This window comes from Neolamprologus multifasciatus, chromosome 5, assembly GCF_963576455.1.
Source record: "Neolamprologus multifasciatus chromosome 5, fNeoMul1.2, whole genome shotgun sequence".
NCBI lineage: Eukaryota > Metazoa > Chordata > Actinopteri > Cichliformes > Cichlidae > Neolamprologus > Neolamprologus multifasciatus.
Window position 1 is genome coordinate 9,407,516 of NC_140443.1, and position 23,844 is coordinate 9,431,359.

At 41.0% G+C, this 23,844-nt stretch overlaps 3 protein-coding genes across 22 annotated transcripts in view; all 3 read right to left on the reverse strand.

The window, feature by feature from the left end:
* Positions 1-41: 41 nt before the first annotated feature.
* On the reverse strand, positions 42-5,587 carry sh2d5 (SH2 domain containing 5). The gene is given in 11 exon segments (XM_085160019.1): positions 42-341; positions 343-491; positions 1,204-1,363; positions 1,454-1,559; positions 1,950-2,133; positions 2,374-2,574; positions 4,444-4,590; positions 4,684-4,758; positions 4,837-4,917; positions 4,994-5,050; positions 5,490-5,587. Coding segments are annotated over 10 exon segments (1,206 nt in total). The 5' UTR covers positions 5,045-5,050; positions 5,490-5,587; the 3' UTR covers positions 42-289.
* Positions 5,588-7,825: 2,238 nt separating this feature from the next.
* On the reverse strand, positions 7,826-15,878 carry hp1bp3 (heterochromatin protein 1, binding protein 3). Of its 2 annotated transcripts, XM_085160000.1 has the most exons (13): positions 15,754-15,878; positions 14,767-14,847; positions 13,925-14,102; positions 13,249-13,311; positions 12,987-13,143; positions 12,757-12,900; positions 12,599-12,658; positions 11,651-11,790; positions 11,249-11,339; positions 10,672-10,831; positions 9,840-9,951; positions 9,533-9,688; positions 7,826-9,341 (listed from the first exon to the last, which is right to left on the reverse strand). In XM_085160000.1, exons 2-13 carry the CDS (start codon positions 14,831-14,833, stop codon positions 8,822-8,824), a joined length of 1,848 nt encoding a protein of 615 aa, XP_085016126.1. In that variant the 5' UTR covers positions 14,834-14,847; positions 15,754-15,878; the 3' UTR covers positions 7,826-8,821. The 2 variants fall into 2 exon arrangements, with proteins under 2 accessions (XP_085016126.1, XP_085016127.1); XM_085160001.1 differs by lacking the exon at positions 13,249-13,311.
* Positions 15,879-17,337: 1,459 nt separating this feature from the next.
* eif4g3a (eukaryotic translation initiation factor 4 gamma, 3a) overlaps positions 17,338-23,844 on the reverse strand; it is a 70,585-nt gene continuing 64,078 nt past the window's right edge. For all 19 annotated transcript variants that reach the window (XM_085159977.1, XM_085159970.1, XM_085159980.1 and 16 more), the window contains 9 exons: positions 23,688-23,800; positions 23,162-23,334; positions 22,769-22,894; positions 22,442-22,523; positions 22,104-22,202; positions 21,667-21,813; positions 20,544-20,625; positions 20,258-20,404; positions 17,338-18,357 (listed from right to left, as the gene is read on the reverse strand). In XM_085159977.1, the coding sequence (XP_085016103.1) occupies positions 18,176-18,357; positions 20,258-20,404; positions 20,544-20,625; positions 21,667-21,813; positions 22,104-22,202; positions 22,442-22,523; positions 22,769-22,894; positions 23,162-23,334; positions 23,688-23,800 (1,151 nt within the window). In that variant the 3' untranslated portion in view covers positions 17,338-18,175. The remainder of the gene's footprint in view (positions 18,358-20,257; positions 20,405-20,543; positions 20,626-21,666; positions 21,814-22,103; positions 22,203-22,441; positions 22,524-22,768; positions 22,895-23,161; positions 23,335-23,687; positions 23,801-23,844) is intronic.

Consider the following 23,844-nt stretch of genomic DNA (forward strand, 5'->3'; position numbering starts at 1 on the left):
AAACCTCCTCTGATATTTTATAGGCACAAATAAAAAATATATTTTTAAAAGCTTATGTTGAAATAAAAATAATAAAATCAGAAACCACAAAATATCTTTAACACACAAGCACCCTCTTAGGAAATGGATACTGTTCACATTAAGTGCCAACACTATTAAACAGTGACTTTACAGTTAAACCTTCCCGCACCAAAACACAGATAAAAGATAAATGTGCAAAAGAAATGATCAGTGTTGCTTATTTTGTGCCCTCTGAGGTTGGCAGTGCACATGTTCCAGTGTCCAGGGTTTACACCCATTCGTTTCTGTGGGTACTTTTAATTTCGGCTTCGCTTGGGCTGAAGCTTTACAGGCTGCTGTTTGCTGACGTTTTCCTCCCACTCATAGCAGTGGTTCACCCGAGCATAGCTCAGCAGACATGGCAGCTCGTCCTCAGTCTCTGTGTAGTGCTCAATCAGCTCAGCCATGGAATTGAATTCAGTCTTGCATTTCTACATTTATAAAAATAAATAAATTAAAAAGGACACCAGTTACACATGATTATAAATCAACTATGACATTTCTAATCAAATACAAACAATCTTATTATTATGGTTTTCGAGAATAATATTGTCAATTAAGGTGGTTGCCAAGTGGAAACCTCCAGTGCAGTTCCCCAAAAAGCCACTTGAGGGCTTTAGTTAAAAACACAGACTGTATAAAATTTGGAAGTCACCCACTATAAAGTCCTAATATACAGGATAGCCTCAAGCTTAATGTTTTTGACCATAACATTTTAACATCACACAGAAACAAACACCCCTTGCTCCCCACTGCACTCCTAATATCAACATTTCATAAAAAGTTTAAAAAAAAAAATAAATCCATGTTTCAGTAAATGTGAACTGAAACTACCAACTGAGCCCCAAATGACAGCGATGTCAGAAAGAGCTGAGGGCAATTTTATCCACAGACCTCAATTTAATTGGAAGTCTCCGCAACCAGAGCTCCCGCCCTCTGCTGGCCATTATAGGGAATGCGTATTTAAAGAACTTCCACATTAAATCAGATATTTCAATATCTCCCCCCCACCACCACCCCCTTCCTTTTCTATCATTTACGAAAAATATAAGAGCTTGTGAAAATAAAGTAACCAGTGAAAGAGATTAGATTTAATCATAATCTGGTTTTCACATCATGTATATGAGCCAACAAAAGAATTACCTCCAGCACGAATTTCCCTTTATGGGTGTTTTCAATAAGGTGGGTGATCGGGCCAGAGGAGAAGCGAATGATTAGAGAGCCAGATTTAGGGGTTTTTGGATGTTGGCACAAAAGGTAGGATCCCAGAACATCATCTGCAAGCAGTGAATAGCTGCTCTCACTGCAATACCAAGAAGGAAAATCACAGATGTAGTAACAGGAAAGTGACACTTATGAATGTAAAGATGTATTTGATGTGCGATATACTAACGTTGCGATACCAGCCCAACACCACACTGCCTGAGCTAGTGCCTCTTCTGTTTCAGACAAGCTTGGAGCTCGAGATTGCCTCGCTGGCAACTTGTCGAGATCCTTTTCTGGTTTTGATATAATAAGAGAAATAATGTAAAGTTAGATTTTATAAAGGTGGAATATTGCATCACCATGTGACGGGGAAGAAGCATCCCAGATGATCTCAACTCAGTGGACGCTATGCAGTGATGATGATGAAAGAACCCCTCAAAAACAAAGAAATATATTCAATTTTAAAAAGGAACATTAGTAACAGAAATAAAAATGTAAGCGCTGTAGAAATGCACAATTACCCATATGAGATGAAATCACTTCATCATGCAGACTAAAATTTAAACAAACAAAAAAAAACCCTGACACCACAGCAGTGACTGCCCTTCACCAAATACTGATGAAGTCGCTTTACCTAATCAATTCTTTGAACCTCGATAGCGCTCTGTGAACACTCGGCCCACCTTGAGTTACACTCAGTTGATCCTGAATGGTGCGCTGTTTGCGTGGCGTGAAAGTGAAGGAGCGGTAAGCACCAGAGCGCAGCACTTTGGTGCGTATGACTTTCTTGCGCATCAGGGAGGGAGAGGAGATGGGAAAGACCTCATCTTGGCTGCTTTGTTGGTCATCTGAAGACTTTGGAGTTTTCTGTAGAGAAAACATCACATAGTTTGTACAGATAATTGAAATTTTGAGGCATACATTTTGAAACTGCAGTGCTGTGCAAAAACTTGGGTGCAATAATTTTTGAAGACATGGGAAAAAATACATTGAAATACAATATATAAAAAGGCAAAAACATTACAACATTTGATAACAAACTAATATTTAAATTAGTCCATGAGATTTTGGGTGAAGTTAAAAAAAAGAAGAAAAGAATAGTCAAACCTTAGAGCCAGGTAATAATCCACCAAAAGGAGCTCTTCTGAATGAAACCAGGGCGCTGACACTAAGAGGAAAGCCGTGATTGAGCAGTGAAGGCTTGCGATGAGGCAGTGAGCCAGCAGAGTCGATCTGGGCCTCTTCTGGATGCTTCTCCAAGTACGACAGCTGGAAGCAGCGGCACAGCAGCAGGTTCAGGAACTGGGCCTAAAGGAGGAATGGTAAATGGTAAATGGACTGATTCTTATATAGCGCTTTTCTACTCTCCCGGAGTACTCAAAGCGCTGTATACAACATGCCTCATTCACCCAATCACACCCATTCTCACAAGCACTTTATCTATACTTAGTGCGTTCTAACGACATTCATACACATTCATACTCCGATGGATGCATCGGAGAGCAAGTTGGGGTTAGTATCTTGCCCAAGGATACTTGACATGCAGACTGGAGGAGCCAGGGATCGAACCACCGACCTTCCGATCAGTAGGTGACCTGCTCTACCTCCTGAGCTACAGCCACCCAGGAAGGGTGCATACAGAAAACCTAGCAGTTAAACTGAAACAGTGTTATTCTGTGTCATATTGCAGTAATTCATCAGGTAAATTATTAACAGTACAACGGCACTGATAAAAGCTTAGCGCTTCAACACCACAGCTAACAACGTTTAGTCAAGCACAGGCATTTCGCAGAGATGAGGCAACTGCAGTGTCATAGTATTGCCGACCTCTCCACGTTGGAACAAGTCTCGCTGCTAACTACAATGCGGTGAGACTGGCTCAAAACAATTGAATGCTACCAGATCCACCAGTAGAGTCACCTATTATTGTGTCACACAGGAAGCATGGCTTCAAGGGTGACTTCTGAAGATACAACAGTCAGTTGGGATCAGATCTGAGTTTAGCACAGAAAGGAATTTGTTATCATAAGATCAATAAGCACATTTCCCATCACTCTCTAGTCCAAACCTGTGTGACACTGGAGGGTTTTATTTGGAGTTACCATGGCAAACTGTTCAGTACTGACCACATTTATTGGATTTAATTTCCTCTAATGTGTCAAAAGCTTCTGATAACAACAGAAATGTTAGCTTTATATTATATCGGCATTACTTCCCTACTCTGGGCTGCTCTAAAATAGTTTGCCTATCAAGATAATGAGAATGGAAATATGGAGACTCAGTTTCAGTGACACCATTAACGCAAACTTTAAAAGGTTGTTCTCATTCTCACGTCATTGAAACACATGACCATTTTAATCCTTTTAAAGCATCGCTTTGCACACATATAGCTTGGAAACTTTCTATGATAACAGACTTGGAAAACAGAATAGAAAGAAGACAAAGTAAACTGCTAAGTACGACACAAGTAAAAAGCAAAATCACAATGCTGCTAACTCTTTTTAGATCGCTTGATGGAAGTTCTGTGCCTTTGCTGTGCTCCACTGAGATAAAACAATGCTCCTTCAAGTTGACTTCTGTTTCAGGGAAGAGGGTGAAGTCCCAGCGAGCCAAATCTGGCAAGTAGAGCAAAAACGTGTGTGTTGGTCTGGCCTCACACCTCCGATCAGTGCACCATGAGTGGACACACAATGTCAAATTTTATTCCTCTGTCTGGAGAAGTTACATATTATGCATTTTGAAAAAAGAAAGAAAAAACAAACTCTTGCATTGTTTGATTTCTGGGTCGTAGCCCATCATCACCTCTGGTAATGATTCGCCATATAATAGTTTGAAATGTCTGGTAAGCAACGTGGTGATATCGCAAAACACACATGTTCAAGCAGTCAGAACAGGCCTTCCACCGAGTGCAAGTAGTGCCAGAAGCAGCCCATAGGTGCACACAGAGATAACCTTGAATGGGGTTGCAGCTAAAGTATAATCAGTCATTGTTTCTGCTTTTTATGAGCAGAGCTAGAACACCTTTAATCACACACTTTAAAATATACTGTGCTTGACAGAAGGACTTTCTGTCCAGCATGGGAAAGCGGCAGGGTTGTTATTTGGGAGTAAACAGAAAGCTTTAAATACATATTTACTGCGAGCTCTAACTATAACAGAACAATGGAGAATCCTTACTGCTCTGGCGTGCCTTGCTTTAAACACATGGCAGTAGAGCTGGGTGTCTGTGCAGCCTGGGTTATGCGCGACAAAGGCAAACTGTGAATCGACGGGTCGGGCTGTGGAAAGAGAGATTCTCCGCAGAGCGTGGGCCATCAGGAGGATCTGCACACAGGGACAGGTCGCGAGCAATAAGGCACGAAAAGGAGAGCGACGGAAACAGGTCAAAACAAACTAACTGTCATTTTCTCTACTTACCGTTTCATCCTCATTATACATTTTCACACCTTTAATGGAAAACTTTAGGGACACTGGCCGTCTTGTCTTGCATGCCTAAATGAATACAGGACTGCATTAGGTACAGTCGTTATCATCACATTCGTAGGTTTAGATAGAAAGATAAAGACTCACTTTAAGGGACTTCAACTGTGTGTGCAGCTGCTTAATCTGGTCATCCAAACAGTTGTCATCCACAGGAAATGAGCCTACATACTTCACCAGTGAAGACAGGAGGTTAAGCAAACACTCACACAGACACACAAATGCAAAGTCATGTTTCCAGACATACCTCTGCTGATCGTGTCACTGTACTATCTTCTCTGACCGGTGCCTCACCCATCGTGCCCTGTGGAAATACGAGATTTCAACACTTGAAGTCCCGAGAACTCCAAGCAGCAGAGTGAAGGAGATTTAAAAACAAGTTGAAAACATATGGACTAGATTTAATGTGCGTTTATCTATCCTCTTGATACTCGGGGAAACATGAAAGATGAGTTGGTATTAAACATAAGCGTAGCAGTCGCAAGAGCCTGATTTCGAAGACGCTTCTTTGGCCGCATTAACGTCGCAGATAAACCTGCTGCTACGAGAGGCTCGATTGTTTTGTTGGGATTATCCGCCACGAAATGCCCCGAAAGAAACCCAGAAAGACACAAACGCGTGAAAAGACAAAACTTTTGAAGGGTTTCCGCCCTGTGGAGTCCAGCAGCAGCGGCAGGCTACACCGGGGCGTCTCCACCTGAGCGCACAGGTCACAACAGCACCTTCATATCACAGAAACTCACTCTGAGAGTCGCAACTAAACCCTCCTCATCCACCTCCTCACCCTCGGACCGCTCCGCGTCTTCTTGGCACGCCGACCAAACGCACACCGAGGCCCCCCCACCGTCACACTTTTACCTGCAGCCGTTACCCCCAGGTGTGCAGCGGTATTCCGAGGCGGAGTTTAGCTGAAGAAAGGCGGAGAAAGAGGAGGAGGAGAAGAAAGAAAAGAAGGTCTACGTGAGAACTAAATCAACCAAAACACGAAACTTACGGAAGATGGCTCAATGAATCACATCACCCTCCCCCTGAAGCGGTTTCTGTCCACTCCGCACATTCCCACACAGCGCGCAAGAATTCAAGCTCACGCAGCAAAACCAAAAATAACAGTATGTGTCAATACTAGTATTTAAAAATCACACTATATTAATTTATAGTTAAAAGCTGTGCACTGAAAGTCCACTGGGTAAAACCTGCGAGAAATAACTGGAGGCGTTACCAAGATGGCAGCCTGCATGGGAAAACTTTGTGTCTAGATGAACTTTGGGTCCAAAAGTTAAATGTAGACTATTTTAAGCCCCACCACCACCACACACACACCTCCTCCCGATAGTACTCGTTTTCTACTTCAGAAACGATATTTGGGGCCATAACACTGTAATTTGTACGCCATGGCATTTTATTATTTTGCAGATTTTATCATGTGTATCTGCACTTATGCTACGTTGTGTTATTAGATACAGATATAAAAATACAAAAAGTTAAGGTGCAGCAACATTACAACGATACACAATGAGTCCGTGTGTTTCAGTAGTATTTTAAATAATGACACGTGGGAATATAAATGTTGCTGAAGTAAACGCTCACAATACTTGTTTCCTCACTTTTCATCTACAGTTCTGGTTATACATGTTAAAAGCTGACATACACTCATCGTGGGCCCGGTAACTTTTAATGTAGTTACTTTTAGTAGTTTCTCCTTAAAAAGGAGGATTTCTTTGACAGGATTCTGACCAACACTCAGAGCAATGGGAAAGCAATAACTCAATGAAGATCTAAGAAGGAGAATTGTAAATTTATAGGATTTGGGAAGCTCTCTTGGAGCAAATTTGAAGCATCATCAGTTCAAACTGCTGTAGATGCGTATAAGTTATTTGGATGCATTGTCACCTGGCCAGGTCTGGAAGAAGACCCAAACTGTCCCCCTCAGATGAGAGGAAATTGGTTAGGATGTTGAGCAACAACCTGTAGCCACCAAGGCTCAAGCCTGCCATGAAGTCAAAACTCCTGGAACCCCGGCATCACTGTGTTGACCTAGAAAGAAGCCCCTGCTCCAAATTCAACAACGTGAAGCTTGACTTTAATTTACAGCTGCCCACATAGAAAAGCAAATGCCCTGTGGAGAAAAGTTTTGCATACATGCAAGAGGGGTATATGATGTAGCATTTCTTTATTAAAGATCTAAAAATAACTGGGAATTAAAGTAAGTGGAAAATATTTCAGCCTTGAAGATTTTTGCTCGATGTGCGCTAGCAATGGCCTGGTGTAATTACTTTAATTAAATGTACTGCAGCAGTCCCCAAGGCTATGCTAACCATTTACATTTCCTGTGTGTGTGTGTGTGTGGGGGGGGGTGGGGGGGGGTTAATGACAAAGACAATCAGGAGGAAAACCTGCTGAATTTTACAAGACAGAACAGAGGGGGCTGTATCTGCTATAAAGACTAAGATCTTTTGGAGTTCAGATGGAGCTCCTGAAAACCTCTTCTGGTGGCAATCCGCCATCTTTTAAGTTGCGGTCTGCTGGGGCATCAGCATCTCTGCTGAGGACAGAAGCAGGCCGATTCAGATGTCCAGCTCCGTTCTGGGACGACCTCTTGACCCAGTGGAGGTGGTGACAGGATAATGGCAGCTAAACTGTCAGTCCTGTTGAAGAACACCTCCCACCCGTGCAGCACACTCTGACAGCACTAATCATCAGCCCTTCAGTGACAGGCCACTGCATCCTTGAAGATGAGACATCAGAGTCCTTTCCTTTAAGCTGCTGTCAGACTCTACAAACAGGAGACCACATGCACCCACTGGGGACTGAAATCAAAGTGCAACACTGCTGCTATGCATCTAAAGATGGGAAAATATATCATATATACATAAATTTAAATTACATTTCTTCTACCGTATATAGAATATTGTTTTTCTGTTGCTGTAAAACATTAGTTATAAGTTTCATCTGTTTATTCTGAATTGTCTACCTTCCTGCTGTAATAATTAGATTTTCATCATCAATGGGACAAAGGCACCCTATGAGATGTGACATTTTCATTGCCCACTAAATAAAAAAAATAAATACTGCAACAGTCTACAAATATAGCCATTTTATTAATGACTTGGAAAAAAGCTTAACAACACAAGGGATACATGCATGCAGGGAAGTTATTATCCTATTATCCTCCTTTTTCCACAACACACATTTCTTACAGTTTGGTACTGAATACAGATGTGAAGCGATAAAATCAATTTGTGTATATGCTTGTTTACACCCACACACACACGCACACACACACACACACCTCAAAAAGACATTTTCCCCTCAGTGTGACTTGAATACTAACAGTATTTTATCCTCAACTTGGCACCTGCAGGTTTAATCTTTTATTTTTTTTAAGGGGGGGCTATATGTGTTTAAATAACCAAATATAAATTATTGTAATAATAATAATAATAAAGAAGGAAACTACATAAATGAGGAACACAGATTACAGTTCAGATTTGTATGCATTAGTTGCATGACCACATTTTGATTTAATCCCGGGACAAAACACAGAAATTTCAAATTTCTGTCTTTTATAAAGTACTAACAACATTAGTAACCCTTTTGAACTTTTAAACCCACTTTTCAACATAAAACTGACGCTGTTTTCACCTGTCTAGAACACTGATCTTTGATTTGAGATTAGGAATGTGTGCTGCCAGCAACTACAGAGTACACGAGGAACATGTGTAAACAAAAACAAACCAAAAATCGAAAAAGAAAAACATAACAAAACCGAAGTCGCTACGTGGCTCTAGTTTTAAAGTATGCTTGATGTTCCTACAGTCTCCCAAGACGGCAGCCTCGCCGATAACACTAACGGAGCTTTTCTACACACTGTGATTAAAAAATTAAATTCAGAAACTCTCAAAGTTCAATTAACTGGTAGGATAAGGTTCTTATTCTACAATCGAAATAAAAAAAAACAAAACCCTACTGCCCCATAAAGAGGGAGAAAACAATGATATAAAGAGAGAGAAAGCACTGAAACTAAAGCGGCAGACTGCTGGATATTCAGCCCAGTTTGTAGAAGACGCTCCTGGGTTCAGTATTTCCCTCTCTTAGACTTGCGAGCAGACTGCTTGCTGCTCTTGGCCCCCTTTTTCACTGCGGGCTCTGCAGGGGACGACTCTGCGGGTCGTTTGGATCCACTTTTGGCCGCCTGCTTTTTAGCTGCAGGTGCCTCAGGAGGCGACTCTTCGGCCTTGGAGCGCTTGGACCCGCTCCTTGTCGTCTCCTTTGTGGCTATAGGCTCCTTGGGGGGCGACTCCTTGGACACAGGTCGCTTGGCCCCCCTTTTGTTTAGCTTTTTAACAGCTGGTGTCTTGGGCTTTTTTGCAGGGGCGCCTCTCTTGACAGGTGTGGCTTTAGATGGCGATTCGGATTCCTTCTTAGGGGCTGGTTGTTTTTTTCCCGAGCTCTTGGCCGAAGATGCTGCTTTCTTGGCTGGAGACTTCTTTGCGAGCGAACGTCCTCTGCCTTTAGCTTTCGACTGACTAGCGCTCGAAGATTTCTTGGTTGGAGGAGGACGACGAGCCTTTGGTGGAGGCCTCTTCGGAGGTTTCCTAAGAGTCGTTTTAACAAAAAGCAGTTGTTAAAAATAAATAAAAAAATCATTCTCCACTTGAATTGTTAATCATTGTGGGATGGATGGCTGTCATTACAAAAGAGTGGACTGATATATGGAGTAGGACCCATCTTTAAACGTTTAACTAAAGCATGTAATTAGGAGTCGAGCTGCAACAGGTATATGCACCTCTTACGGGCCGGGGCTTCATCCTCAGACTCTTCCTCTTCTTCTGATTCTTCCTCGTCTTCGTCTGAAGATTCAACTGTTCGCCTTCGCTTGGTCGGAGGTGCAGCATCTTTCTTTGGAATTTCTTTGAACTTGTCTGGGTACAGGATGGTGGGACTGAGGAGGGGACAAGAAAAAAGGATCAAACATCAAGAAAAGAAAGAACAAAGAATTCCAGAAGCTGCACAGACAAAGCTCCTTTATCAGACAGAAAGAAAAATAAATTAAGTATTAAAGGGCTGGGGATTTCCAGATGCAAGTGAAATACCTCGGGTAGAAAGGGAACGACAGCTGGTAGGTCCCGTTGAAGCCGTGACCAGTAATCTGCTCCATCCATCCGAGTACTTTACACTTTGTCAGGGTCCTCCGAAGATTGGCCACTAAAGAGAAGAGAGGAAAAAAAAAAGTTCTGTTAGTGACGCCATTGTTGATGCAAAGAAAGTTTTAACTGAAACTTGTGCTATGTGTGTTTGAGCTGCTGGCTAATTTTTTAATTAAAAAAAAAAAACCAAAACAAAAAGAAAGAAATTATAGTCCTAATCAGCTGCAGCTATCAGATAGTCGCGCAGATCCTCCATCATCCTGAACAGCAGCTGGTGACGGTAGTCCTTGATATGCTGTGCAGATGGTGATGAACTCAGCTCAGTTCTCCACTGCCTGCAGGTTCTGAATGGGTCTCAGATAATATGGAAGAAAACATGAACTACCGTCTGCAGCTGCAGCTCATGGTGAAGGAGTTTAAGTCCACAAAACAGAGAGACCGCAGAATGACACTGAGAACCTCAACAACAGCGACCCGTCAGTCTGCTGTTAATGAAACATGCCTAGCAGCAAATTAACTTTCAAAATAAGAGTGAGGGGATAGTTTACTAGCAAAAAACCAAAATCATTGCAGAAAGCTGAAGGGCTCAGTCATAAGAACCAGGTTTAAAGGGTTCACCTGCTGCATTTCTTGTGATTTGTTTAAAGAGAAAGCGAGTGTTGTGTCTAGTTGTAGTTTCAGATGGTGCAGCATGTGTAGATAAGGCACCCTTACTATGACCATGTAGTGCAATCGGCCTCAGGAATCCTGTTGAGCCACATAGGATTACCTGACTTACCTAACTGGTACTCCTTTCTGTCCTTGTTGGCGTCTAAAAGGTATCGCCGTAGAGTTGTGGTGCTGCAGGTTTTCGGTTCATTCATGGCTGTGATAGCAGCTGTGATGGCGTCCTCCAAAGTGCCACCCTTGAGCAGGACCTTGTTGCCGGTACGCTTCAGCTGGTGGGTAGAAGCACTTTAGGAAACAAAGTCTGCAGCTCTCTCACGTACAAAGAAACAACCTGTCGTTTACCTCTATGCAAAAGTATAAAAGAACAATGAAGCCCGAGCTGGCACACTGACTGGCTCTGTGGTCCTGTCCTGTTTGTGACGTGGAAACAAAGCGGGTCCTGAAATGTTTAGGTGTTAGTAACTGGTGGCAACTGCTACATGACTATCTGAGATAGGTCCGACTTTAAAAAAAAAAAAGACATTATCTAGAACTGCTCTGCTATTTCATTTTCTGTTAACAGAAGACATTTTTTTGTCCAAGGAGGCCTTTTCTTAACCAGAAATTAAATGTTTGTTCCCCATTAAAAACAAACAAACAAATGCATCCCTCTTTTTTGAGCAAAACAAAGTGTTAAGAATGCTTACCTGGAAAGTCCCCCTCGCTCCTTTCCCAGTTATTTGCTCCAGTTGCCCTTTCTCAACAGCCCTCACCAGGGCGGACTTCAACACTTCTGGCCTGAGGAGTAAATAATCTTCAGCTTACAGCTTTTAAACACAATACAGTTAAAGCAGTATTGGTATGTCAGTACACGTGCTGTACAATCATTCCACCCCGGAAAAACAGTTTAAATATTTAAAAGCCCAAAATTACCATGACATTCCTGCCCATGATGAGTGTATGGCAACTTCTGACCACAATGGCACAACCATCTTTTATATACAGTCTATGCCTATGTCCCATTTTATATACGAATTAAACGAGTCAATGATAAAGAGCACCTTGCATCTTGAAACAACATTAGACAGAGAAGAGGTGATACGCTGCACCTGTTTTCGATGTTAAAGCGGGGAAAGTGCTGCTCCAGGTACTTCTTGATCAGGTTGTAGGAGGCCTCTTTGGGCTCACAGAGCCGAGTGATGATGAGAGGAAGAGCGTCTCCCAGAGACTCCTGCTTCTGAGCAGCTTTCTAAAACAACATCCATTTACAGACATGACAATTACAACCAAAATATCCCAGTCTCGGGGAAAAATGGCAAAAAGGAAAATGCTGACACTACACATTAGGCCCATATCAAACACTTTACCTTAATTAAAAAAAAACATTTAAATCTCCTGCAAGTGCGTCTCCTTGGGGACATCTAGACCACTTCCTTTGCAGTCGCCAATTTCAAAATTGTACCCTGGAAGTCTCTGATGATTTGTATGTGCAAAATGACAATTTTCACTCTGCACTTCAGCAGAAGACCTTCTCCACATCTCAAGGTGACAAATCAGCTAACGCTCACACTTCATAGCCATCCAGTCGCAAGTTACAGACCAAGAATTTGTCCTTCTCAGAGTGTCAATCTGCTCTGGCTTTGTTGGGAGAATCCCATCAACATTAATTGTGGCATATACAAGTGTGCTGATGATTAAAAACACTGGATCCCCCCCCCCCCTCCTCATTCTCTTACAGAGAGAATGAGAAAATATGCATCAAAAATTAGGAAGTTGTCAGATTAGGGCTTCTAACAAGCATTTGTGATGCAGAAGAGTACCAGGAGATGATCGTTGAGGTGTAGTCTCCTTTGTTTTACCTACCAGCTGTAGTGCTCATGAACTGGGCTTAGAGCAAATCTCACAATTGAAATGATTTAAAGCATTCGTATACATGCTACATCCAGATGCTTGGCTCGACTTTAGGACTTCAAACACGGGGAAACTGCTAACACTCAACCCTAAGAAATTCCCAACAAGTTTTAAGACTGAGCATCTTGCAAGTTGTTGTGACGTACCTTAGACAGGGGAGTCTGCTTCCCAATGGCGAAGGTCCCTGAAAGACCTTTCCCCTTCAACTACGTGAGAGAGACAGTTAAAGCACAAGTAAGTAGACTTAAAACCACAAATCCTTGAGAAAAACAGAGCACTTCTGACAGTTTCTTGGCTCCTTCACCTGTTTGATGGTTCCCTTCTCCAAATGTTTCTTCATGGACTTCTTGATGAGGAACTTCTTCCTGTCAAGCTCCATCCCTGGGTATTTTTTCACGATATATTTCATGACAGATTGGTATGAAACTCCAGACCTGTCATTGCAAGACTACAAAGGACACGGACAACAAATAAATAAATAATCGAGAGAGCGGCTGTGTGCCGAGAGATTCACTTTACAGTGTTTGCACACACCGTGATGGCTTCAATGAGGATGTTATCCACTTTGTTCTGAGTGCCAGCAAAGTTGGTAACAGGGACCTTTTTGCTCGCAGTGACGCTAGCCCACGCCGGAATCGTCCGTTTCACCTTCTTGACTTTAGACTTCTCGTACTTGTAGCCATCCTTCAACCTGTTGCCAGAAGCAGCAAGACACAATTTCAGTCATGACGGTTGATTCTTTAAAAGCGATATTTCACTGTGATCGTTACCACCCTTATCTTTATCACATCCTCACCTTAGTAGGAGAACATAGCAGTGTGTTGCGCACTGTCCAGCCGCGCAGTCCTTGCATTTGTCACTTTGTCCGTTTGTCACCGACGGGAAAGACAAAATGAAATTTGAGAACATCTGTCTTAATGACCACCATGGTAATTTGACCCTCACTGAATTGCAGCGCTAATGATCAATGTGCAAAAAAAAAAGAAAAAAGGTAAAGGTCTGTTTTGGCAAGGTCTGGGAGAAGAAGAGGAGGAGGCCAAAATTCTATGTTACGAAAGCTAAAGTTTATAGGGGAGAAAAACAAAAACAAAAGAGTCCATAAAGGCTTGCGACCAGCCCAAAAACCGTGATCATCAGAGCTAAACTAAAGTGCTAGATTTTATTAGTGGGCAAAATGTGAGTATATATCATTGATCACTTGGACTGGGGCGTTAGAAAATCCTCACACTGTTACGATGCCACTGTCCTCTCCTCCTGGACTCCTCCAAGACTGCGCACATCTGTCTGATGGCTATGATGCAGGGAATGAATGTGGATGTGACAACTCACATCTTTTAGAAATGCAACACTGCACGAGAGGAGCAGTCTGCAGTTATCCAGCAGAGGTAAGGATAATATAAACAGATAAAAGTGCTATCAAAGTGAAATATCGCACTGTTCACGCTTGCAGACTATCTTATGGTGAAACTCACTCTTTCTTCTCTTTCCCTTCTCCTTCCTTTTCCGCTGCAGCACCGTCGGCCTTTTCCCCGTTCTCTGCGGGCGCCGTCTTGCCCGCAGCGCTGCCCTCGTCGCCATCGGCTGCTGCGGCTGATGACGCGGCCTGCTCCTTTTCGGTAGCAGGCGACTCCTCCGAGGAGGCTTCAGGTTCTGAGAAAGCATTAAAAATAAAACCTTAAAAACACTATACCGCCTTTATTTTTCTTCATAGTGTAAAGCTGATATTATTAAACTTACATAAAAGTATGACTCGAGGTCTTTAAAGTTTTTAATGAAAAAATAAAACTGGAAGGGAAAACCCTGCATTACATAAAATGCAACATTAGTGTATTTTTTTTAATAAAATAAAATAATAAAAATAAACAGGAACATAAAACAACATAAAAGCATAATGAGGCTTTAGTACAAATGTGTGATAAATCTGCAGGATTATGAGTCAAGTGACACAATTAAGATGATATATTTTGAATTACTTATGAGACAAAACTAATACAAAAACATTTTATATAAAACACTAATCAGTAAACAATCAAATCTATATGAAACTGTATATATGAAACTGTAACTATATAATATAAATGTGAATGTATAACTGCTATAAAGTATACAAGAAACCTAAAGTACTCTATTTTCCTAATAAATACTGCTGGAAAAAAATCTGGAGATGAGTTTTGTTCGTTCTGCGTGAGAGAATGAATGATTGGTTGAAGTTGAACAATGGGACAGAAGCGACTGATGGCTGGCAGGGGGCGGGCCAGCCATCGGCGGGGCCAGGGTTTGACAGGGTGCAGGTGAAGGACTACCTCACCCTTACCTTTCTCTGCTGCAGCGGAGGGTGTCTTCTCCTGGGTCGGAGTCGCTGCTGCTCGGCGAATCGGCATCACAGGAGATTTACCTGAAGAACCAGAAAAGATCATGAGCACAACTATTGTTTGGCTTTGTGAGTAAAATTTTTGATATGCAAAATTTTACCACTTCGCAAAAAAACCCCAACTACATAAACAGTACTGTACCTGTGGATCGATGTCAGTAGCTGATATTTACCTGACAAATAGCTGTTTTTGTTTTTTAAGTTTTTTGAAGTTCGCATTTTATAAATTAGTGCATCCGTAGATTTTATTTATTTTACAAGTATATTATTAGGATTCAAGATGTGTTATTAACGGTATTAAAGGTGTATGTTTGAGTAGTTATATCACCAATTTCAGGTAATTTCTTCACGTCCGTCAGGTAAACAAAACATGCTAAACTTAAACATTCAGTATGAGTTCTGAGGAGTAAAAGATACAATAAAGATTTATAAATTTCACACTGCACATGTACAATTATTACAGCTCATAAATATCTGTTAATACTAGTTAGAAATTGAATAGGACTGTTGGTTTAACTGGCTTCACTGGTTTGAGGCCCATTTTGTGTATGCACAGGGTTAAAACTGCCGCTGGTGCCAAACCCCCTTCATTCATTGAGGCCTTTTATCCCCCAACTGAAGAAAAGGTGCTGTTTGCATTACGCAAAACGCTGAGCGCCTACAAAACGGCGCAAAGCTTGCCCCGCTGATGGGTCGGTCTCTGCCAACAGATTTCCATCACGTCCACGGGAGCCAGAGGACGAGGTGCCAGGATTTTTCAGCAGTTTTCGCCATTTTGTCCGTCGGTTTATACACACAATAATGGCGTCTCACAAGGCAGATGAAATTCATTCCAGCTGCACAAAGTGAAAACCCCCGGCTGCTTTCCGAACCGTATCCGTGCAACTGCATGTTTAGCAAACAATTTCTCAGCACGCGAGCCAAACTTACCTTTAACACGTCGGGGAAAACGGAAACACTTTGGGCTAAATTTCTGCACGATCCTTTATTTCGATTCCTCTGTTTACGAGCCCCGCCCCGTTAGGACTGCAACGTGCTGCGTCACGACGCACAGCGAAGGATTCCCACCGTCGAGGCTGACCCACCTCCACCTCTATCCCCCTTCTCCACCCACACAAAAAGACAGAAGAAAAAAACCCACACCAAAACAAAAGAAAAAAAATCTCAAAAGAACAAGATGAAATAATAATAATAAAAACTACAAAAAAACCTAAAATAAATAAATAAATAAATAAAACCTATGGTCAAAACCCCCAAAACGGAACAAAAATATCACGTTAAAAAGGCTTTGTAATAGATTTCTATCTAATCCCCTTAAAAGAAATAAACAACACAAAAAAAGAAACTGTCTAAAACAATACAAAAAATTTAAAAAAGGGGGAAAAAAATGACAAAAAAAAAAAACCTACCAGTTTGTTAAGAAACACAAAACAAACAAACAAACATGTTGCTTATTTCACAGCTGAGATATCCTGGAATTCAAGAGCAGTTTCGGCCACACTGGTAAATCCTGAAAAGTGAAATCAGAGAAAGTGTTGCTCACATGTGTGATGGGATAATGCCTGGATGGACAAAGCTATAATTTGTGGGATCTGTAGTTTTTGAAGGGAACAATGAAAATGGTTATCTTGATTAAAGCTCCAAGTTTACTCTCCATTCAAGTGGCAGACATCCAACTTTAATCAGAACAGTATTTGGATTTTGACGAGCCAGACAGATTAAAGACACCCTTCAGGGGGAAGTGAACAGCTAAAAACAAACACGTTCTATTACAGCTAATGGTTTCATGATGGTGCATAACAATGTGCTGCTGCTGTAAAATCTGCAGATCGTTTTCTTAATTGCTTGTTTTCTCTATATCAGTCAGTTTTACAACGCCCTGGGGTTTCTTTAAATTGTTTTGTCAAATACGCTGAACATTTTCTAATTTAAGCTGCACCATTTTGCAAGAAAAAAAAAGACAAAACTCAAGTGATAAACCATTCCACATAATAGCAGCCAATAAACTGCCATTGACGGATACAAAGAAAAATGGCTGTAATTCCTCCACAGTTAACGCAATACTTTTGTTAAACCCCTCACTTCAATCCCGTCTTAATTGTTTAAAATCCAGTACCGGTGTTCAAAAACCTATGAAACCTTTCTGTAACAGTGACAAGAGAATCTCATCGGTGAACGTGTGTCAGAGTCATTCATGCTAGGAGTGTCGCCTGCTGCTGTCAATCTAACCCAAGCCCTAAAAGCACATGTGATGACGGGTGCGTGACGTACAGACGTTAAATATGAACGTACGAATGTTTACGTCGAATACGAGCATGAGAAGAAGCGCTGCAATGATTTCAACTTCCCGGTGGCTCCAGGCGATTCCAGCTGCTCCTTCCTGGATTTAAAACTGCTTTTCTTCAATGGCTCAGTTTATTAGACACACACACACATATATACACACACGCGTTAAAGAAATAATCTGGCAACCCACCTTTCCCCCCAAAAAGAAGAGACGAAAACACGAGAATAAGCACTTTTTTAAATACCTTTTTTTGTCTTTAATGTATTTACAAGCTTTAATCTGCTCTGTAGGTCTGAAGTGTTACAAGCATGTCATGTTCAGCGACTCTGGCCATTTGCTTTTTGAAGTTGCTCATTCCATCTGAATGAATCTGGTTTGTTCGTCTACGTTTGTGTGACAGTTCGGACTTGCATCGCTTCTTGAATGCATACCTCTACCTCTCATGAGGCGTATGTACATATCAATGCAGAGCAAGCCAAGGCTCAGGGAGACACTTCTTGGTTATTACAAGATAACCTTTGACCTTGGACAATGTTAATAGTTCCTGTGCATTCAACTCCTCTTTTTATTTTTTTAATCTTTGCTTCCCCTTCATCCCAAAATAATTTTGCTTTACTCTGTTTTAAACCAAACAGCGTGGAATCCGGGGAGGCTGTTTATTTCACAATTATTATTTTGTTATTATAATTAATTATATTGTTATTTCTGCCGTCTTGTTCTCATTGTGAGCATCTGCAAATGTTAAATAACTTTCATATTTGCAGTCCTTAAAAAAATAATAAATTAAAGAGTCCAGAACCTATGTATCTTTTAAGTCTCTTCTTAAAAAGTAACAAAAGAAAAGTAAGTTAAAATTTAAAAAAAAAATATTTTCTATGTATAATACAGGTATTTAGTGCTTCCACCGTTGGGATCCAAACTCAAAATGGCGGCATGTTTCAGAACCGTACCGCAGAAAAAAATTCCAGCCGTAAACATGTCGTCCTGCCCACGCAGCCATTTTGAAAGTTTGTTCTGCTGCCAGGATACAGTTCTACTAAGTCACGTCCCCGGGTGTCTCCCTCGTCAATTATCTTCAGACTCCTCCTCCGCCTCACGCAGCCAGGTAAAGAAGGCCGTGACGGACTTCAGGGCCACGCCTTTGCCCTGCTCCTCGGCCGGGTCTTTGCTCGACTCCCACTTGTAGAAAGCGTCCTCCGAGATGACGTCCTCATCATACAGGCAGTCAAAGAACATCCTTAGGAGGTCTAGAAGACAGACGAAGAGATCAAATATTCAACTGTCACCTTGTTTGACAAGTTCTTTTCGAAATTAGGTTAAAGTTGAACCCTGTTCCTTTTCATTCTAAAGGAACTCGAAAATAAATTTAAAACCAGCCAAAATGATAACAAGACTGATTGAAAAGTTACATTTACGCAGTGAAGCCTTCAGGCAGGCAACTTAAACTACACTGAACTACACACACACCTAGTTGAGGCTGTAGCCAATAAGCTTATCCGCCTTTGTTACTTAAAGAATAGGCGTATTTTGCTAAATTTAATTCGTTTTTTAGTCGTCAAGACTTGAAACCAGCAAATGAGCACAGAAATTAATCAGGAAACCGTTTACTGAGGTCACAAATACAGTCAGCTGAAGACCATTTTTCCCCATACACCTCTATATAATCCTGCCTTTTTGCAGCTAGAGAAGTTGCCCCCTGCTGGTCATTACAATGAATGCTTGTTAAGGCAATACCAACTTCACCACAGTTCTATTTTTCATGCTGTTTCAGACTTAATCAGAGTCTTATCTTCTGTCACTGCTGTTTATGGAATGGTACTAGACTTGCAGGTAAAAATATAAAACAAGGTAGATGGAAATATTTTTTTTTATGACTGTAGTAGAATGCTACTGAAGTCTAGTGTTTTGTTCTTGGTCTTGTTTGGTTATCTGTGAGTGTTTGTGCACCTGTGCATTAGAGGTGGGAATCACCATACATCCCACGATACGATATTATCACAATACTTAACGCACGATACGATATTATTGCAATTTTTAAAAATATTTTGCGATATTCAGATTCTGTACATAAAGGTAAACTTTATCAATATTCATTTTATCTAATATCAAAGTCTCACACTCAGTCTTTCTCTCATTTCAGTCAATTTTATTGTTGACAAACTGAACGGTTTGTATTACAGTCTAGTCCAACTTAACTGAATGCAACCATCTGGTACAATTATAGCTATTCTGAACTATGAAATTTATGAAAACTATGCAGCCCATTTCAGCAACTGAAGAATTTGAAAGTAAATTAAAACAAAATATAATTTTACATTAAATAAAAAAGTTTTAAACTTAATTAAAATAAAACATGTCTTAAATTAAAATAAGTAAACTGTCATGTTTATTGCTGCCAAAAAAAAGTTAAACACATTTGGACAGTGAAGGAATGTCAGGATTCTTGCTCAGAAAAAGGATCAACATGCTCTGAAGTCAGAGCATGTTCCAGTCCGCAAAAACTTTTTTTGTAACAAAATATCAATTTCTGCTGTCCCTGTATCGATACATTATTAGCAAACAAAATATCACGATACTACACAGTATCAATTTTTTCCCCCACCCCTACTGTGCATGTAGTTTATGAATGCAGCTTTATATGCTTTAGCTGACAAAGTGACACTCTAACCTCTTGTCTAAATACAGTCACTTCTAGCTTTCATAGAATCAACATAGAAGCAGCAAAAAAAAAAAAAAAAGGCCATCTTTTATATACAGTCTATTGCAAACCCTACCTAACCCATGTTGACATAACTGCAAGATATATTTCCTTGAAACACATTATATTCTTATACCTTGAGAACTAAACTGCAGTGAAGTTCTCATCAAGTTTATTTATGTAAATCCTCCACAGAGAAACACTGAGACTTTTAGTTCAATCATTCTTTACCATGGAAACAGCCACTAACTATTAAGAATTTACTTCTAAGAACTCTGTGGTGAGATCATGTTCTTTAAATGAATAAAAAAATGTCTTAATCATTACATGTACAGCCGCTTGTAGCCAGTATTTGAGCTCTAATCAGCAATAACAAAAGAAAGGCGCTAGTATGGAAAGCTAAGAGCAGCAGGTTTTATTAGTTTTATAAACTATGATGCAGAACTTACTTGGAGGCTGATCGAGGGCAACGATCAGCGCCTGAAGTGCATAAAGTGCTTGCAGCTGTCGCTCAGTGTCTGAGTTAAGGTACTTGAGTAATACAGGCAATCTCCTCTGGATCATGGCCGTGTCCACTCGACAATTGGTGTTATCATCTGTACAGCAAAGCAGGAGGCAGAGTGAATGCATGCTGAGCCGGCCCGCTCGCAATTTGGCAGAGTGTAAATATTGCAATCAGCGGTGGGATATAAGCAGAACAGAGAAGTGTCTTCTCCAGGTGGTGGAGTGGCTTACCTTTCACTGCTGCCTTACACACAGCTGTCATCAGAGCCCTCAGGAAGGGAGACGAGCTCATCTGTGTTTCATCTAGATTTGCCTGGGAAACGGAGCAGAACTAGCTGTCATTGTCACATGACTCCACTTAGCAGGTAAAAAATACACTGCAACCTCACATAACTTTGCAGCAGGACATGTTTCAACTATGTTTTCCCCTTCAAACCATGTTTGGATTGCGTCCTCTGCTCAAACACTCAACCACACCAGGATTATATTACACGCTGTATCAACACGTCACTTAACACCTACTTGTCCGCGAATGATCTGATACTCTGTTCTACTGTTCACCATATTTGCACAGTGTTTGAGTTATTTTCTGACATTTTAGTAGTGAGTGCAGCTGTACAATGGTAAGTGGCAAATGGGTTGCATTTATGTAGTGCTTTTATCCAGAGAGCTTTGTAATTTCATACACACTGTTTGCTCAAAGCCAGGAGGCATGCTGCTGGTCTGACCATCATGAGTAACTGGGGTCAAGGAATCAAACCACAAACTCTGGTATTGGTGGACTTCTGAGCCCCAGCTGTCCACTTCTGTAGAGTCAGGTACTATAAGAGCAGGCTACATTAAAACAGTTGGCATGGCTTCTGGTTCTATCGTCATTCGAGCTGGCTACCTCAAGCTTGGTCACCTCAGACATCTTTAACACGTCGTCCTATTCATGCATTAACATAACAGGATAAAGATGAAAACAGGAAAAGTAAGAAAAAAAATACAACTGAACAACAATGATGAAGCACCACGAGGTGCAGCGCTCAACATAAGAGAACAGAACAGAAAGACAGTGGAAGGCAGAAAAGTCACAAAAACGTTCAGTCCTTATATTTATGTCTCTTTTTAATTGCACCAAAGGCACTGTAAAAAGGCACATTTTCAGAATCCTATATCTAAAAAATTAAAGCAAAGGAAGAATAAAAAATGCAAACACCAAGTCTGTTCTCATTCCATACTTTTAATTAAAAAAAAAAAAAAAAAAAAAGCAACACAGCAAACGACGGCCTGCCGCTCCTCCCTGCTTTTAGCCACTCGGTCACACAGTTTGTGTGATGTTTGAGCTCCTGAGTAACGTCGCTTGTCATACCTCCACCCAGTCAAAAATCTGCTCATCACTGGCCATATCCTCCAGGAGGAGTCTCTCCAGATGCTGGCTCATCTCCTCAGGAGACAAGATCCTTTCGGGCAGAGCTGCCTCAGGATTGGAGCTGTCTGACTGAAGAAACTGGAGTTTCTGTTGATGTGAAAATGACAGGAGAGGACAAGAAATGAAAAGATGATGAAAAGGGGGAAAAAAGGTTTTCCTGTTGTCTGTTTACATAGTTTTCTTTATCATTCCTAGGTAACACCTGATGACATCATGCAGATCTCTAAAAACAGCAACACATGAACGATGAGGAAGCAGTGTGTAATCAGACAATGAAAAAAGCTAAATTTTTGGACCCTAATGTTAACTTCTATCTGACCTAGTGACCAATGAAAGAAATCAAAATGTTGTCAAGTCTGAGCCTGACACTAACCAACCTGTTGTAAGATGAAGGCCTGGACATCCTCTCCCTCTGGAAGAATGTCGGTCCAGTTGAGGCCAGATTCCCTCCATAAAGAACCTACAGTCCTATGGCTCTGTGGAAACACAACAAGACAAAAGTTAAACCTCTCCCCTCACTCACATCTTCTTGCATTTTCAACATTTTGAAGGCGAGGATAAGGAGCATAGATACTTACACAGATATATTATTCATTAGTCCCTAATCTTCATTGATTAAATGTTACTGAGGTCATGAGAACAGATTAAAACAAACAAACAAAAAAAGTAAAAATAATCATAAAAAACAACAATATAACATCTAAGCATTGCTTACCATGTGTTTGCATAGTAAGTGCAGTATTTCAGATATAAGGATCCCAGCTCTTCCCACAGGAAGCAAGGGTTTGCTTAATTCACTGCAAACAGAGACGAAAGAAATTGAAGTATACATGTTTTTCCCCCTGTCACACACAGCTTTGTTTACAGCAAATGTGCAATCAGACCAATTATTTAAACACATGTGCAGATGTAACCCTCGTGGGGTTTTTTTTATGTCTGATGGAAGGTAATCTGAGACTAAAGTGTAGATAAATTGGTGGCAGAGGTGAATTTATTTCTGAACAAATGCAGCAAATCTTTCATTATTTTCAGTTATTTGTACCTAAAGAGCTCTTTCATAGAGAAGCCCCCCTCCTTCAACACAGGGCTGAGCAGCTCAGCCAGGTACAGCCAGATGTGAGGAATGTCGATGGCCATGTCGTCCGCTTGCTCCAGCGTGTCTGCAAACCTGAGAAAACAAAGACAAAGAGAAGACCAAGCAGTGATTAGATGTGACAGTGCTTCAAACTTCATTTCCAATTTAATAAACGATGTTAAAAATACTCCAATGTGCTTTTTAAAGGATATACTTTCACTTTAATGTGCATTTCCATTGCAAGATTGGTCCAAAATTTCAGTGCCAAATAAATCAAATAATAAAAATTGGTTAAGAAGAAAGTAAATAGAAGAGTTCTAGTGATCGACTGATTATTGGCCACTAAACAAGTGAACTGACCCTTTGTAGAACTGGGCCTTGGGCACGGTTCCCTGCTGCACCAGCTGGAAGAAGAGCTGGCCCATGTGGTCCCGTGTGATCTGACTGCGCTCTAGGGTCGACTCCACCCCAACGCGCACAAAGATGTGAAGCTGGGAGCCCAAGTCAAGCTCGTCCACACACTGGATAGCCTCCTGCAGAAAATGAAGTAATATGGTCAAAACTAATTCAGCTGGAAATTATTGGAAATTTTAAATACTGAAATTTTCCATTCTAGGAATTATAAAGCATTAAAATATCAAACACGGTTCATCATCTTACCCTGCTGGTGGATTTAAACTCACACAAATCTTGGTTAAAGCTTACAACATATCTTAAAGTGGTATGAAAAATACAAAATGCATGCTTGCCTTAAAGAAAATAACTTATTTAATCATGAATGAATCTTCTGGAAAAATCACTTAATATTCATGTAAAGAAGAAGCTTGCTGATGCGTATTAGAAGTTGTGCACCGTAAACTTCACCAACTGCTCGTGAATGTCATACCTTGTAATCGTTTATGTGTAGAAATTCGTCAATGATAGACTTGGACTTCCTCTCGATCTCCTCCTCAGACAGGGCTGGTCTGTCTGGGATCTGGACCACTGGCTCAGGTTTCACTGTAAACATATAAACACAAGTCCCAACTTTGCCTTTTGGTGGA

Bases quoted from the DNA above. Each gene is read 5' to 3' on its own strand.
- hp1bp3 (XM_085160000.1), bottom strand. From the start codon at position 14,833: ATGCCGATTCGCCGAGCAGCAGCGACTCCGACCCAGGAGAAGACACCC. The intron at 13,144-13,248 runs GTGAGGATGTGA...TTCTGGCAACAG, and splicing joins TGCTATGTTCTCCTACTAAG to GTTGAAGGATGGCTACAAGT. The intron at 9,689-9,839 runs GTATTTCACTTG...TCCCCTCCTCAG, and splicing joins TCGTTCCCTTTCTACCCGAG to TCCCACCATCCTGTACCCAG.